This window comes from Aspergillus aculeatus (assembly GCF_001890905.1).
Source record: "Aspergillus aculeatus ATCC 16872 unplaced genomic scaffold ASPACscaffold_21, whole genome shotgun sequence".
Lineage (NCBI taxonomy): Eukaryota > Fungi > Ascomycota > Eurotiomycetes > Eurotiales > Aspergillaceae > Aspergillus > Aspergillus aculeatus.
Genome location: NW_017962996.1, coordinates 445,904 through 459,697, shown reverse-complemented (window position 1 = coordinate 459,697; position 13,794 = coordinate 445,904). Strand labels below are relative to the sequence as shown.

The 13,794-nt window shown below is 50.0% G+C and overlaps 3 protein-coding genes across 3 annotated transcripts; all 3 read left to right on the top strand.

The window, feature by feature from the left end:
- Positions 1-183: 183 nt before the first annotated feature.
- Positions 184-1,475, top strand: ASPACDRAFT_48068 (C3HC4 finger protein; the record flags this gene model as incomplete). The annotated part of the gene is made up of 2 exons (XM_020202057.1): positions 184-1,365; positions 1,455-1,475. 2 exons carry the CDS (start codon positions 184-186, stop codon positions 1,473-1,475), a joined length of 1,203 nt encoding a protein of 400 aa, XP_020051659.1.
- Positions 1,476-7,674: 6,199 nt separating this feature from the next.
- ASPACDRAFT_82162 (uncharacterized protein) lies at positions 7,675-10,967 on the top strand. Its single transcript, XM_020206037.1, has 4 exons — positions 7,675-7,886; positions 8,093-8,200; positions 8,297-10,322; positions 10,373-10,967. The coding sequence occupies exons 2-4, from the start codon at positions 8,121-8,123 to the stop codon at positions 10,487-10,489; spliced, it is 2,223 nt and encodes a 740-aa protein (XP_020051658.1). The 5' UTR covers positions 7,675-7,886; positions 8,093-8,120; the 3' UTR covers positions 10,490-10,967.
- Positions 10,968-11,568: 601 nt separating this feature from the next.
- ASPACDRAFT_36462 (dolichyl-phosphate beta-glucosyltransferase) lies at positions 11,569-13,006 on the top strand (the record flags this gene model as incomplete). The annotated part of the gene is made up of 3 exons (XM_020200208.1): positions 11,569-11,685; positions 11,786-12,583; positions 12,662-13,006. The coding sequence occupies 3 exons, from the start codon at positions 11,569-11,571 to the stop codon at positions 13,004-13,006; spliced, it is 1,260 nt and encodes a 419-aa protein (XP_020051657.1).
- Between the last annotated feature and the right edge of the window lie 788 nt (positions 13,007-13,794).

Below are 13,794 nucleotides of genomic sequence, written 5' to 3'. Positions count from 1 at the left end.
GCACAGTGTCGACCGACGATGGAAAGCTCACACCCTTCAATCGCAGAACCATGTAACATCATGAGTACATGGAGGAGTTACGCCACTTCTCCTCCTGACTCGCATTCGAACACTCAAGCCTCCCCTAACAGCCAGCGAGATTTCCACAATCCGTCCACCGAATCGAATCCTGGGGATACAACAATGTCTGGCTATGTCCAAACCCATGGTCACGAATTGAACAGTGGGGCTGGAGGCTTCATGTCTCAAGAGACCCCAGTCCTTCAGCCTCCTCTAGACTACACACGGGCTCGCTTGCCACCACGACGACGGCGGGTATACAATCAACTTTCAGTACAGCAGGAAAGAGTGTTTCTCAACCAGGCGCTCGACGGTTCCCATGCTACATATTATGCTCCCGCAACTGCTATGGTCCCGCCATCAAACCGCATGGGTACTCAAATGAACGGCCTTCAAGCGGGGGGCGTAATGGCATTGCAAAATCCGAACCCAACTCCAATGGAGCCTAGGACAAGCCACCAGGGACCTGTCGCACAGCCTCACTATTCGCCCTTGGCATCTAGAACTCTGCCGCAGACCCAAGGAGTTGTGTCGAATGGATCCGTGCATGGACCAGGCCAGCCACAACTGCAACAGCCGCAAACCATTGCTCGCATGCCATATCCAGTATCTGTCGCATTGCCCAGGAGTAATGTGCCAACCACGGCTGTCCCAATAACGGTACCAACATGGACACCCCAGTATGCGGCAGCTGTGAGGCCACTGCAGCCGCAGCCGCAGCAACAACAACAGCAACAGCAACAACAACAACGGCACAATGAATGGCCACCATGGGAGCCTTCGCCAAGGCCCGTTGCAGCTCTTCCGGCAGGGACACCTCAACTGACGGCGTATGGCAGAGTACCGCCAGGAGTGGTGAATGGAGCCGTAGCGATGCACCCTCCACCCAATCCTCAGGCCCGGGAAAGCGAGCTCCGGCGTTCTCAATTGATGCACATGATGCAGCGATCACCCCTTAATCCAGTGGATGCTCGAGCTATGCAGGAATATGCCCACAGCTTGAGCCGGAACCAACGCCTACGTCAACCTCAGGGAGCCACTCCCAATCCTCCTTTGCAGCCGGAGAAGAGTCTAGACAACCAGAACAACGGCCGCCCGGACCCGAAGGAGTCGGACGAGCTGAATGTCAACCTAGAGTGCAAAGTCTGTTTCACGCAATTGGTCGACACCGTCCTGTTGCCATGTGGCCACGCAGTGCTCTGCCGGTGGTGTGCAGACACCCATATGCCGAGTTGTCGGAATGACCCGACGCGCCTAGAGGGGGATCCGAGCTGTCCGATTTGTCGTGGGCCGGTGAAACACAAGGTAAGTCAGCTGAATAAAGGCATTCCTACAAGAAAACAGGGACCTTTTGTGTCCCTTCCCAAGACAAGCTTGGCTAATGTGATATCCAGGGCCGCATTTACTTTTCGTGATTATTGTTGTGTGGTTGGGTAAAGCCGCTGCCTTGTTTTTTCCCTGTCGTGTTGTTGCTGCATTTGGATAACGGCGTTCGGTATCGATGAAAGAATGAGATAACATGTCGCTGCACCAAGACCAGATATTAGGGTCGTGAGGTAGGTGAAGAAAGTACAGTACAGTAGAGTACTTGGCCTACAGATTTTCCGCGTCTGCTTTTGGGAGCTTCTTTTGTCGCTAGTCCCTGGAGACGCTCAGAAATAAAACTTGAAAAATTCAGATATCTCATTCCGGGTTTTTTGAGGAGTTACTCCAAGCCTCAGTCTTCTTGCAACTCGAAGTTGAAGTCAAGGTAGCTCCACCGTCTACCAAGTAAACCAACCCTATCCCTCTAACAAGCGAAGCTGTGATGTAACACGCACATCCCTAGCATAGAAAGATGTCCCTGAGGTCACGTTACGAACATCTGCAGCCACCGCATGGTAAGTTGGTAAGTTACCAGTAACTACTCAAACCAGAATAGTGCGGTAGTCCAGCTGCATGGCAGCCACCGTCCACCATACTAGACCATACTAGATGGAACCTGGAAAGAGCAAGAGCCAGAAAATAGCAGAGACCGGAACCAAACACCGGATCGAAAGAAGCTTCTTCTCACCCTGGCTTCTGTTTCCCCCCTTTGTTCCACCATCCGCACCGTAGTCTGCCAAATCATACCATTAGTTTTCTCCCCGATTGTCTTCCCGATGATTCCCCCGAGCCCGCTCCTGTCAACATGCCACGTCCGTCGGGGCCGCCTACCTTGATTAACTACTGAGAAGGGAGGTTTAAAAAGAAAGACAGGGAAAAAATCTCTCGTTCGGTTCGATCCGATTGAGGGAGGGCCTTTCATTGGCAGATCTGAGGAATGCTTGGGCTTGATTCTGTCATCGGAGATCTCTCGATTCGACCCTCGGACCCAGTCTCGTAGACGACTGGTGAACATGTGTCGTGCAACTCGGTCTTCAAGACTTCTACGAGTAAGTTAGTCTATCTGTCACTGCTTGTCACTCTCACATGTGTTTCGTTGTCCAATTTTCTTGTGCCAATTTTCTTGTGGTATACCTGTCATTGAAGGACGGTCCAGACCCTGGGGCATGACTCAGTGTGCTGTGTGTGTGTTCACCGCTGGGTCTCGCTCTTCTCAATCTGTCCATTTCAATCGTCGAGGTCCCTTTCCTTCGTGTATGTATTAGGTAGGAGGGATGCATCAGTTTCAATTGCATCCGCGAACCCCCACTTGGTAAAGTTGACCCCATTTCTTGCTTGGCTCAAATAAACAAGGCTGCTTAGCTCGGGCTAATCTGTCTGTTTTGTCCGCCTGTCATTTCAGTCAGTCTAGCCAGCCAGTCACGATCAGCAATAGACAGGCAGTATGAAGATCGCGGATTGGTTTCTCCATCCTGTTTCGGTTTTGGCATTTTTCTTGCCCTTCCACCCCCCGGCGGATTTCCTGGAAATTTCCTCTCTTTGATCTGATCAATACCCACTTGCCGCTGTTCCCCGCTCACGCTGTTCCTGGATCTTTCTCCTGGAGCTCTCGAAATACATGTTTCCCAGCTAAGTTGCAAGTTTAGCGCTGAACTTGTTAGCAAAAGTCATGCTCCGTAGTCTTCAACTGAACTTTTGGCCATGTTTTGTGCCCTCCTGTCGCGCACATGCTTGAGTCGGTTGCGAGGTTCTGTCCGATACAATGCATGTTAAACCACACTGAAAACAAGACCAGCCCACTTCCACTACCCGGGCGTTGATCCCGACCTCTGCCAGATAAATCGATAGTATATGCGATGTTGTGAAGGAAGGGGAGAGAAAGTTTCGAGCTCTAGCCACGCGACAAGGAAGCTGCGAATATCTCCGAGTCGGTCCGACGAGGCGGCACAGGCAGTAGATCCCGGTTTAGCGAAAGATCTATGATTCTCTCTTTCGCGCCTGTATCCTAGTTTCTCGTTTTCCTATCCTTAATTGATGTGTTCTCAATCGCTTGTTGCATGGAAGTCGGATTAAGCGACATCGCTGCTGATCGAGTTAGAAGTTGGTAGCAGCCCATTAGGGCAGGATTGGCGAGTATGTAGCATGTAGCACGTAGCATGTGGCGGGAAGCCATGCTAAAGACAAGATACTCGAAAACGCCACGTAGGGGACATGGAGTGTAGTTGACCAATACCTCGGAATTGAGTTCCAGATTGCCGATAAGAGAAAGTCCTTTTCCGTGCCACCCAAAGACTGAAGTTCGTAGCGAGAAAAAGGTCTCCTGGGCGAGGGTCTTTTTTAGTTGATCAAACTGACGTGCCATATGCACGCGGGACTCTCGAACCAATAGCCGGTGTTGGATTGGCACGAAGTAACTGCTGTGGCTGATTTGGAGACGGATGAGATCCCACGAATGAAATTGCTTGGAAGCTCTCGGTCTTAGTATCGATGCTGGTGCTAATGCAGTTGTAATGGGTTGGTAAGTTGACACTGCAGGGTTGCTTTGCATTTATCGTGTTCGGCATCGTTGTTGTTGGGGCTTCAAGGACTCAAGTTGAAGTGTAAGGAAGAGAGAAAGAAAATTCATGTACCGCAGTCGGGAAGATGTACAGTATAGAAAGGCTAATTGGTAAGCTCTTCCTCGTTCGCCGAAGCTCGAGCTCTTTCGTCCATAGCCATGAGTCGTCAATCGACGTGGCTTACATGGTTGACACTAAGGGGTAGGGTCAGGGGTATCATCGGCTGTAATTTTAGCGAGGAGGGGTTGTTCGCCTTTCCCCTGGTCGAATTGTCATCTACTCCGTTAGGAACAAGGACCGATTTTACTCATGATGGTTGGTGGGTTTTTGAAGTTAATGAACAATCTACTCCGTACTCATGTAGGTTCATGTGCAAAGAAAGGTTGCGCCAAGGAACGGCAATGCACATGGCCGGGTATGGGCCGCATTGGTTTAAGGCAACCACCAGACTCGTTGCTTGGGTGGCTTGTCAAGGAGTGAGGGAATAGCTACTGTGGGAGCAATGAGTTTGCGCTGTCACCATAGGTCATTAGGTGTGTTGATCACTCTTGGAGAGAAGACTAATGGTTCTTCTGTCAGGATTGTTGGGAGAATCGAAGTACTGGTGATTACCATGCAGATAAATATGGGTTAGAGAACCACTGAGGCAATCCCGAAACTAGTGATGCTTCAGAGGATAGTCTCAAGAACTGTCTCAATGCAAAGGAGAAGTCGACAGTGAGTGCATTGCGAGGATATAGCGGTATAGTCGGTTGCCTTGGTTCGGTGGGTCGTACGGCAGTAGTCACCAACTGCATAAACAGTACCAAGTAGTTACTGTACATACTGCATGCAGATCAGACCTGCTGCTGAGCGAAAATATGAATCGCAGTTTTGTGCGCGATATCGATATAGAAAGACAGATGAGTATGATCTCACAAAGCTATTCACTGGATTAGCATAGATCCAAGCACAAGAAGGAGGTGGAGAAGAGATCCATGATACCCGGTGGGAAGGTTTGTTATTTTGGGTGATGGGAGCCGGGTCCACCTTCGACAGCAGATCGCTCGGCAAGCACGAACGAAGCATGTACATGTACAGTATTGTCCGGGGTACCTACTGTAGAAACCGTACTTCTATCGAAGTAGCTAGTTACCTAACTAATCATGTTACGTAAGTTGAGCACGAAGAAACTGGCAGACTGTCCCATAGTATATAAAGGCTCCTGTACTATGCAGATGCATGTTTCGTGTATGTTTTATTTCAATACAGTAATCCGAGGCTCGGATTTTAGTTCTCTTTTAGAAATGAACTAACTGAATTAATGTACAGGGTACTTTAAAACTGTAAGTATTGTCTCCTTTCGATGTCAACGCACTTTGCTTCCGGCTCTGGCCCAATGCCAATCAGGCAGATAACTCTAATTGATAATCGCGCACTGGCAGGCCGAAGCTATAGCATGCCTAACTATAGTCAGGCATCATTAGGATTCGAAAAGAGATTCTCGTGTCTGACACCTACACTATACGAGCTAGTGGAACCCCAAATAACCCGAAGACCCAAAGACCAGGGCTGATACGCTCAGACCAAACTGAGTGCAGATGACAAATGTGTTTCCAGGCTCTCTTACGAATGACAGATAATTAAGTGAAACTATTCATGGCCAGTATGTTCCACCATTGAATACGACTATTTTCCGTGAGTGGTCGGCGGCTCGGACTGCAAGTGTTCACTAGGGCACCGCCAGCCTTATTAAAACAACCTGAGATATCAGACCCCGAAATCGTGAGGCAGCAGCTTCAATTCTCATTTGTTGAACGTGGCGCGCTGATCATGGTCGAATCTATCCTCACGCGATACCTGCCCGGGCAAAGGTAGTGTAACCGACGATGTTTATGGTGGCACGGCGTACAGCTTCGAGGATGCTAGCAGCCTTCATCCATACAGTCTCGCCGGTACCGCTTGACCTTGAATCTCATCGAAAGCCAGGATTGTGCACGTATGAGCGACCCTAACACGACTATCTCGCAAAGATCGCTGTTCATGTCTATCAATAGACCGAACAAGCGGTGTCCATGCAAGGGTAAACCCGATTATTAGGGACGAAGAGAACAACCCTCCCCTCCCCCCCCTTCCCCAGAGGAAAGGTCCGGAGGACGGCTGTTGCGGCTCCGCCAGGTGTAAAGTCCTGCTAACTTGAAGAAAACGAAGAAGCCGGGTCATCATCAGCAATGTGAGTCGGATCGTTGCAGAGGCCCAAGAACACCGGCGGAGATTTGCATACGTGAGACCTTTGAAATCGACAATAATTCATGATTCCATCGCCGGGAAGCCGATCGAGGCCAGGATTCAGCCGTCAAATCATCAACTCGTCGATAAATGGACTGCCATGGCGATAAGCAGTCTGGCCAGGAAATGTGGGTCAGTGGCGAAGTATCAACGATTTCGCGTGGAAAGGTGTTCGAGAAAGCCCAAAGTGCACCCTATGACGCAAGGGCAGAGCCATCATCATTCCTGGAATTAAGCTTGTCAGTCAAGTAGCAGCGATGAGAACTTGATTGAACGATGTCGGCAGCCTGCTGCATGCAAGGGAGTGTGGGAGGGTGGCCCAACCCAAACAGTCGGGTTCGGCATCAAGGAGGTCGCAGAACCCACCTGCATGAGCTCCTCAGTATTGATACGCATGTAGGGGGACGTACTGATAGAGACGTCTCATATCACGCCCCTAGGAGTTGAACAAAGATTTCAAGTGGAGTCACGGATACTCAAAACATGGGCATCAATGCATTTGACTCTCGATATGATTGAAGATACCTACCGTACTCCGTACCCCGTAATATGCTTGACAAGGCGACCTGACCGTTAACAACTTTCCTAATTGGGGCATAAGCAAGCATGCGTCGGGAACTTTAAAAAGGTTCGTCGAATCGAGAGAGAGCTTGAAGAATGGTGAGCCTCGACGCCACCAAAATATGACAGTGTACTTTGTTATATCTTATTTCAATTGTGGTTTTTCTATTTTTTTGTCATGGTCATTTTATGAGGTCCGCGATGGACCGATGGCGAGGAAGAAACGATCAGCCAGACATAATTGAGATCGCATGTAACGAAAGGAAGCTGACGAGATTTGTTCGGATTGGCAAGGAGCTTCATGGTTGATGAGTAAGTAGTATGAAGGAGGAGACTCGAGTGAAGACAAGGCAACCAGGCAGCCAGACAACGGCGACGCTGGTGGTTTGTTTCCCGTCAGTCAGGAATACCAGGCCATTACCATTTAAAGGTTCTCACCACAATAAATTACCACCAGCCTCGCCTTTCCCCCTTCGGTTTGACTCGTGCTCGGTTCTGTCTGTCTGGTCCGTCTGATCGTGGAACTCTTCCAATGGATGGTTTCCTCGCCTTCCGTATCAGCACTCACTTACCTTACCTTACCTTACCTTATTTTTTTTTTACCCAACTTACTTAACTACCAAAGTAACTAACTACGGGGTACTTCCATTACTTCTCATTAACCTTTCACCCACCACATCTCCCCACTTCACAAAAGTTGCTTACTTACTTTAGCCTCTGTCGCCTTCTGGGACATATCCATTCTTTGATACTGTGCACTGTGCTGTGTACTGTACACTTCCCTTCCCCAGCAACCTCTTGTCGGCTTCTCCTAGCTGCCAGTGTTCGTGCGCGCCTTCCTCGGTGATCCGGTTTGTTCGCACAGGCGTTTCCCATCCCCCAGGCAGAGATGGGGTTAGTTGCCTAAAGAACCTAAACCACTTCCATGTCTTCGTTCTTATAAATAGTGTTTCCCACTGTTCCTGCTATTCCCAATCGTCCCGTTTCCTATTAAGCTTTATCTCGACACTGCCATTGCCTACAACTTGCCTGACCTTATTCCGTGGTTGGCGGTCATTCCACTATATCTATCTCGTGCGTATTTCCCAGAAATTCCGAATTCGGATTTATATCTTGCATTTCCCCTGCCCGCGAAAGATAGGAACTATTGGAGTAGGGCTTTGATTAGAGACATGAGAAGACGTCGGAGCCTCAGTTTCTTACAGCACTCTTTCCCAGTCTCCTGTCTTCATTCCCAGTCCTTTTTTTAAAAGACCGACAGAGGACTAATTTTTGATCAGATGACGTTTAATCTACGCCGCCAATACAATGAATGTTGGAACTGAGGGTCAGGAACATCTCTCAACTTGGCGTCAAGACTCAGCCGAAGGCGCCGCCAAATCTCTAATGTGAATAAACCCTTACCCTCTCAAACCTGTTCTAGCTGCTGTGTTCTTTAATGTGTGAGCACTGAGCCTTGAGCAAGCTTCTAACCTCATGTACAGAAAATCATCACCACCGTCGCCTCCGGGTGATATCTCTCCGGCTGATTCATCGACTACAAACCCAGCTGTTCACTCGGCCAGTGCCTCTTTCTCGCATGTAGGAAGCGCTAGTGAGCATTCTCTCGAATTCAATCTGTCGACCGCGCCGGAGAATCACCTTGACCAGCAATGGGAGGAAGACTGGGGTCAAGAGATCTCCTCGACTCGCCCATCAGATCTAGAAGCCATCGCAAACCAAAGAAATCATGACGAGAAGCATGATCTAGGCGATGATCACGATATGTCTTTGCAGCATCGGTCAGAGATATTCCAACTTAGTCCGACGCCGTCCGATGACGGTCTACCTCTATTTCGGAGCGCCAGCCCGGATCAAGGGGCCTCCTCGCCCCATCAATCAGGCGTGGGCTCGGAGGGTGCTAACTATGGCCGAGAATCCGCGAGACAGTTGAGCGAGGAGCAAAGGCTGCCAGAGGTTGGCATTGCAACAACCGAAGGTACAGCATCACCTGGGTTCTTGCCCCAGCTAGAGGTTGACTTGCCAACAGAAGAGATGTTAATCAATGATATCCAAATGATTTATGCCGGTCTTGACATGTGCGAGAAAGTAGCCATTAGATATGACGAGCAGTTTTCCGCCATGGACACTGTGGCCTCGCAAGATCAACTTGAGAAACTTACCCAAGTGCATTTGACGCTAGTGAGTGAGCAGCATGATTTCTTCAGAGCCTGTTCAGATCCGGCTGCAGGCCCCAGTGTGAAAAGCCTGCCTGATGCATACATGATGCCAACTCGCCTGTGGCGCTACGGGATTCATGACTACTTGGAAATGATGCGTCACCAACTCCCTGAGTCCCTCGAGTACATGCTTGGCTTTATACAAGACGTTTATAAAACGATGGCCTCTATGGTATCAGAGTTTCCTGCCTATGAAGAGACCTGGTTGGAGTGCTTGGGGGATCTTTCGAGATACCGAATGGCCGCGGAAACCACTGACACAGAGGACCGTAGGCTATGGGCTCGCATTGCAATGACTTGGTACAATCGTGCAGCCGATCGGAACCCAGGCATGGGAAAATTCCAGCACCATCTTGGAGTCATGGCTCGACATGATGTCGCTCAGAGACTCTTCTACTACACAAAATCTCTACTTGTCCAGCAGCCTTTTCTGGGCACAAGGACGAGTATTCTCGACATATTCAATCCCTTTCTTAGAAACTTCATGGCAATGCGCCGTATCCCACCAGTTGGCCCATTCATCGCTGCCCACGCATTTCTTTTTACCGGAGACTTTGGCGACAGACTTTACCATTCCGTCAATATTTTCTTGTCGCATCTGGATCAATACGTGACTCACCTCAACGAGAAATTCATCTTGCAAGGGTTCTTCATATCAGCCAGTAATATCGCCGCGATCATGGGATACGGGCACGAAGATGCACTTCTACCACCTGAGTTTGATGTATCGACTGGGTTACCGTCAGCAGATCCCCAAGACTCTTCTACAGCGGCAGCTCTTCGCTGGACTTCACCTGATGATCTCGACACGGTGCAGATAGACTTACTCGCCTATAAAGAGTCGCCAAACATGGCACCGACACTATTCTATGGCTCTTATATGGCGTATCGGACCATGTCAGTGCTTCTTGATCGAATTGGGGACCAAAATATCTACGCAGCATGCCATGTCTATCTTGCATTTCTGTGGTGTCTTGCATTGACTCCCACGGGAATGAAGCATGTGGAGGCCGTCGTACCGTGGAAGAAAATCTCAAGTTTTCTCAATTCCTTGTTTCGCAGCTACATCAAACCGGGTATCGCCGAAAAGCCGGAGTTCCCAGTCTCCGAGGAAACGACATGGGTCGCCGAGGACTACCTTATTAGAGGACATTGCTGGAGCGAGCGCTTATACCCTCCATCGTTTTTCAATGGTGCGCCTTCTGTAGACGACATGAGGAATGACGAACTACCGTCTCGTTGCATCACGAGGATGTATAGATGTATATGGTTGGGCGTGAGGCTCTCCACGGTATGCTCGCAATGCACCCGGGTTGACAGTGATATACTGATAGAAGACAGTTCAACCGCTGGATAACATACGATGCCGGTTCTCACAAATTCTCCACAACTCGATTTGCCCTGGATCTAGAAACGATTGCCGAGAGAAACGATCCATTTGCCAGTCGAAAAAGCTAACAGAAGCAAGCCGCGCAATGAGCGAAGGTATCCATGCCCTGAACAGATCACATACACGGAAGGTCACAGGTCGGGACTTTTCCCCTATTATATCGTCCCAGTCACAGCGGACAAATTGAACAGGATAGCTTTCGAGCTAGCATTCTGAAACATTATACACAGTCTGGGACTGGGACTCATGCAACTCTCAACCCATACCATGGCTTATAAAGTTTTTTTGATGCCAACAGAGGTTGAGGGTAGCGATCCCATGAGCCGCCAAATTACTGTACCCTCGAACAAAGTTAATGGTCTGGAGAGTGAACTTCACCGCCATGCAGGAAGTCGAGTGTTTCAGTTTTTAACGATCCATTGCCGTTACAGAAACAGATCTACACAGGCTTCTGACATACTTGGCCTGATATAGCAAATAGTCACTTGTATCCATAGCATCGATAAGAGCAATGAGACCCGAATTGGACAGAAGTCCGAACCTGACAGTCATTGATTCTGAAGCAGAGCCTAGATAGCCTCAGTAAGCGTAGGTTTACCAATATATTTGGAGGAGAGGATCTTGCGACCGATAGAGACAACAGGGGAAAGTCTCCACTTGGGTGACGACTGAGGCCGCGCAAAAAGGACAAGTAAGTTTAGTGAGTGAGTGGTTGCGCGTTAGCCGTCTGTCTCGGCTCGGCGGGAGGAGCGGAGTTCAACTTGACTAGTGGACTCCGTACTGTATGAGTACTACTACTATACTTATCCGCTGTGAGTGCTCCGTAATTAAACCCGCCTGCCTGCTTGCTCGGATCAACCACGTTGCCTCCACTTCCTTCCCCCTCAACTATCAATAATAGTAGGATGGCTATCTCCCTCACTCTGGGATCGCTTCCCTCTCCCTCTTAATTGTGGTTTCCTATCCTCATCACCCTTCACCAATCCACTTTCTCCAGAAATTTTCCGTGTCGTATGGCTGGCCAGGATCGGATTGTCCCTGTTCTTATCCCTTTGAGCACTTGAGCTCGCGCCTTCAGGCTTCCGCGGCGACTGTCCCGATCCATCACTTTGACTCCCCCCCGCTCGATTTGCTGCTAGATTGCACCATGGCTCAAGAGGCGTGGTCCGACATCTGCGTTCAATGCGTTGAGCTTCTGGTCAATGTTCCAGTCTCCGTATTACTTGTCACCTTGGCCGCGACATTGACTGGTTTCCTTGTGCTGGTATGTTTACACCTGGTCTCAATCTAATCGCTTGGTGCACACTGCCCTTTGCTCACCAGTCGTCTCGGGCCATGGCTGACTGCTTTTCTCAATGAAATAGGTCTACGCTACCCTCTACGCGGTCGCACCTGTACCACGGAAGCCTTACCCCGAAGAGAAACAATATCGAACGCTCACGAAAGATGGAGCGATCACGGAACCTCAAGCACTACCTTGTTGGCAAGATGCGTTGGACGCCAAGAGGCGTCCCGGTCGGACCCTCGATAACCCTTCCGTGGAGGAACCTGAGCTGTTCCTTTCTCTCGTCGTGCCCGCGTACAATGAAGAAGATCGTCTTGGGGGTATGCTGGAAGAGGCTGTGAATTATCTTGAACGGATGTATGGGACGGTGACAGGCGCCATTCCAAATGGCGTGGATGCCGATCCAGCGCAGAAGACTTTCCGTCAGCGCAAGTTGGCGAACGGGCATGCCAATGGCAGTGCGACATATCACCCCGTGCACGACAACAAGGGCTGGGAGATCATCATCGTCTCAGACGGGTCCAAGGATAAGACGGAAGAGACGGCCTTCACGTTTGCCCGGGACCATCAGCTCTCGCTGCACCCGAAGGGTTATTCGGGTCCTTGGACCCCGGGGACGAAAGAGGGTGTCCACATCCCGCCGGGCACGATTCGGGTGGTGACCCTAACTGAGAACCGAGGCAAGGGCGGTGCGGTGACTCACGGTATGAGGCATGTCCGCGGGCAGTATGTGGTGTTTGCCGATGCCGATGGAGCCAGTAAGTTTGAGGATCTGGGCAAGCTTGTCGCTGCCTGTCAAGGGGTCGAGGACTCCCTAGGCCGTGGTGTGGCCGTGGGATCTCGCGCCCATATGGTTGGAAGTGAGGCGGTGGTCAAGGTAAGTTTCATCGTGTCGCCCATGCACGACTCCATTTACGAGACTCGCGGGAGAGCTGCTGCTAATCGGTGATGACAGCGATCCAAATTGCGCAACTTCCTCATGCATTCGTTCCACTTGATCCTCTGGCTGATGACTCCATCCAAGACCGCCACTATCAAGGATACCCAGTGCGGCTTCAAACTGTTTACTCGGGCATCGTTGCCATATATCATCCCGTACATGCATTCCGAAGGATGGATCTTCGATGTGGAAATGCTCATGCTGGCCGAGTTTGCCGGCATTCCGGTGGCTGAAGTGCCGGTGGGCTGGCGCGAAGTCATGGGCAGTAAATTGAATGTGGTGCGCGATAGTGTCGGGATGGCTTGGGGATTGGCCGTTTTGCGGGCCGCCTGGTTAGTCGGCATCTACCAGCGCAAATGATACTTTAGCCGATGTATGCGTTTGGCCTATTTTGGGTCAAGGACACGGCATGGCGCTGTAATAAAGCTTTGATTAAACTTGATTGTGTCCTGGAACTGGTAATTGATTATCTTCAAAACACTGTCTTTTTCAAGGCAGGTGCATGGGCGTGTAGAGCGCGGCGTGTTCCTCATCCGTCATCGGTGGCAAATTCAGGACCGGCAGGCTAGATTGAACTGTCCCCGAGCTCTAAACGCGCGGGGAAGAACGTATTAAATATTGCATCACCGGCGGGTCGAGCGTGGCTGAGAGACTGCGGGTATTCCTACGGAGAAGTAGGAGGTATGTACTGAGTAGGCTTCTCTGAGGTGCCACGCCGTTGAGACTACTCTAAGCAGTAACTGGCACAATAGTGGCATAGCCTGGTTCCATTCATTCCTTCATAGTCTTTGTCTCTCTCTCTCTCTCTTTCTCATCGGCTGGCACGGGTAATCCCGAGAGCCTCGCCCTGTCGATAAACTTTTTCAATAAACTTCTGGGCCGAAGAAAAAAAATTTCTATGTAAAGAAAAGAAAGAATAAGAAAAAAAAAAAATCGATCGGTCTTGGTCCGGTTCCGAGTCTCGTCATATTTTTTTCTTTGCTCTACTTTACCCTCCTTTTGCCGTCTTTCTGCAATATATTCGAATGATGCCGGTGTGAGGTGATGTCTTAGAAAGCCAAAGCCCAAAGCCCAAAGCCCAAGAAAGGGGGGTGGTCTGATATTCATCCGTCTTTGCTTTTTGGCCCCGTTTCTAGCTCTCGTTTTCT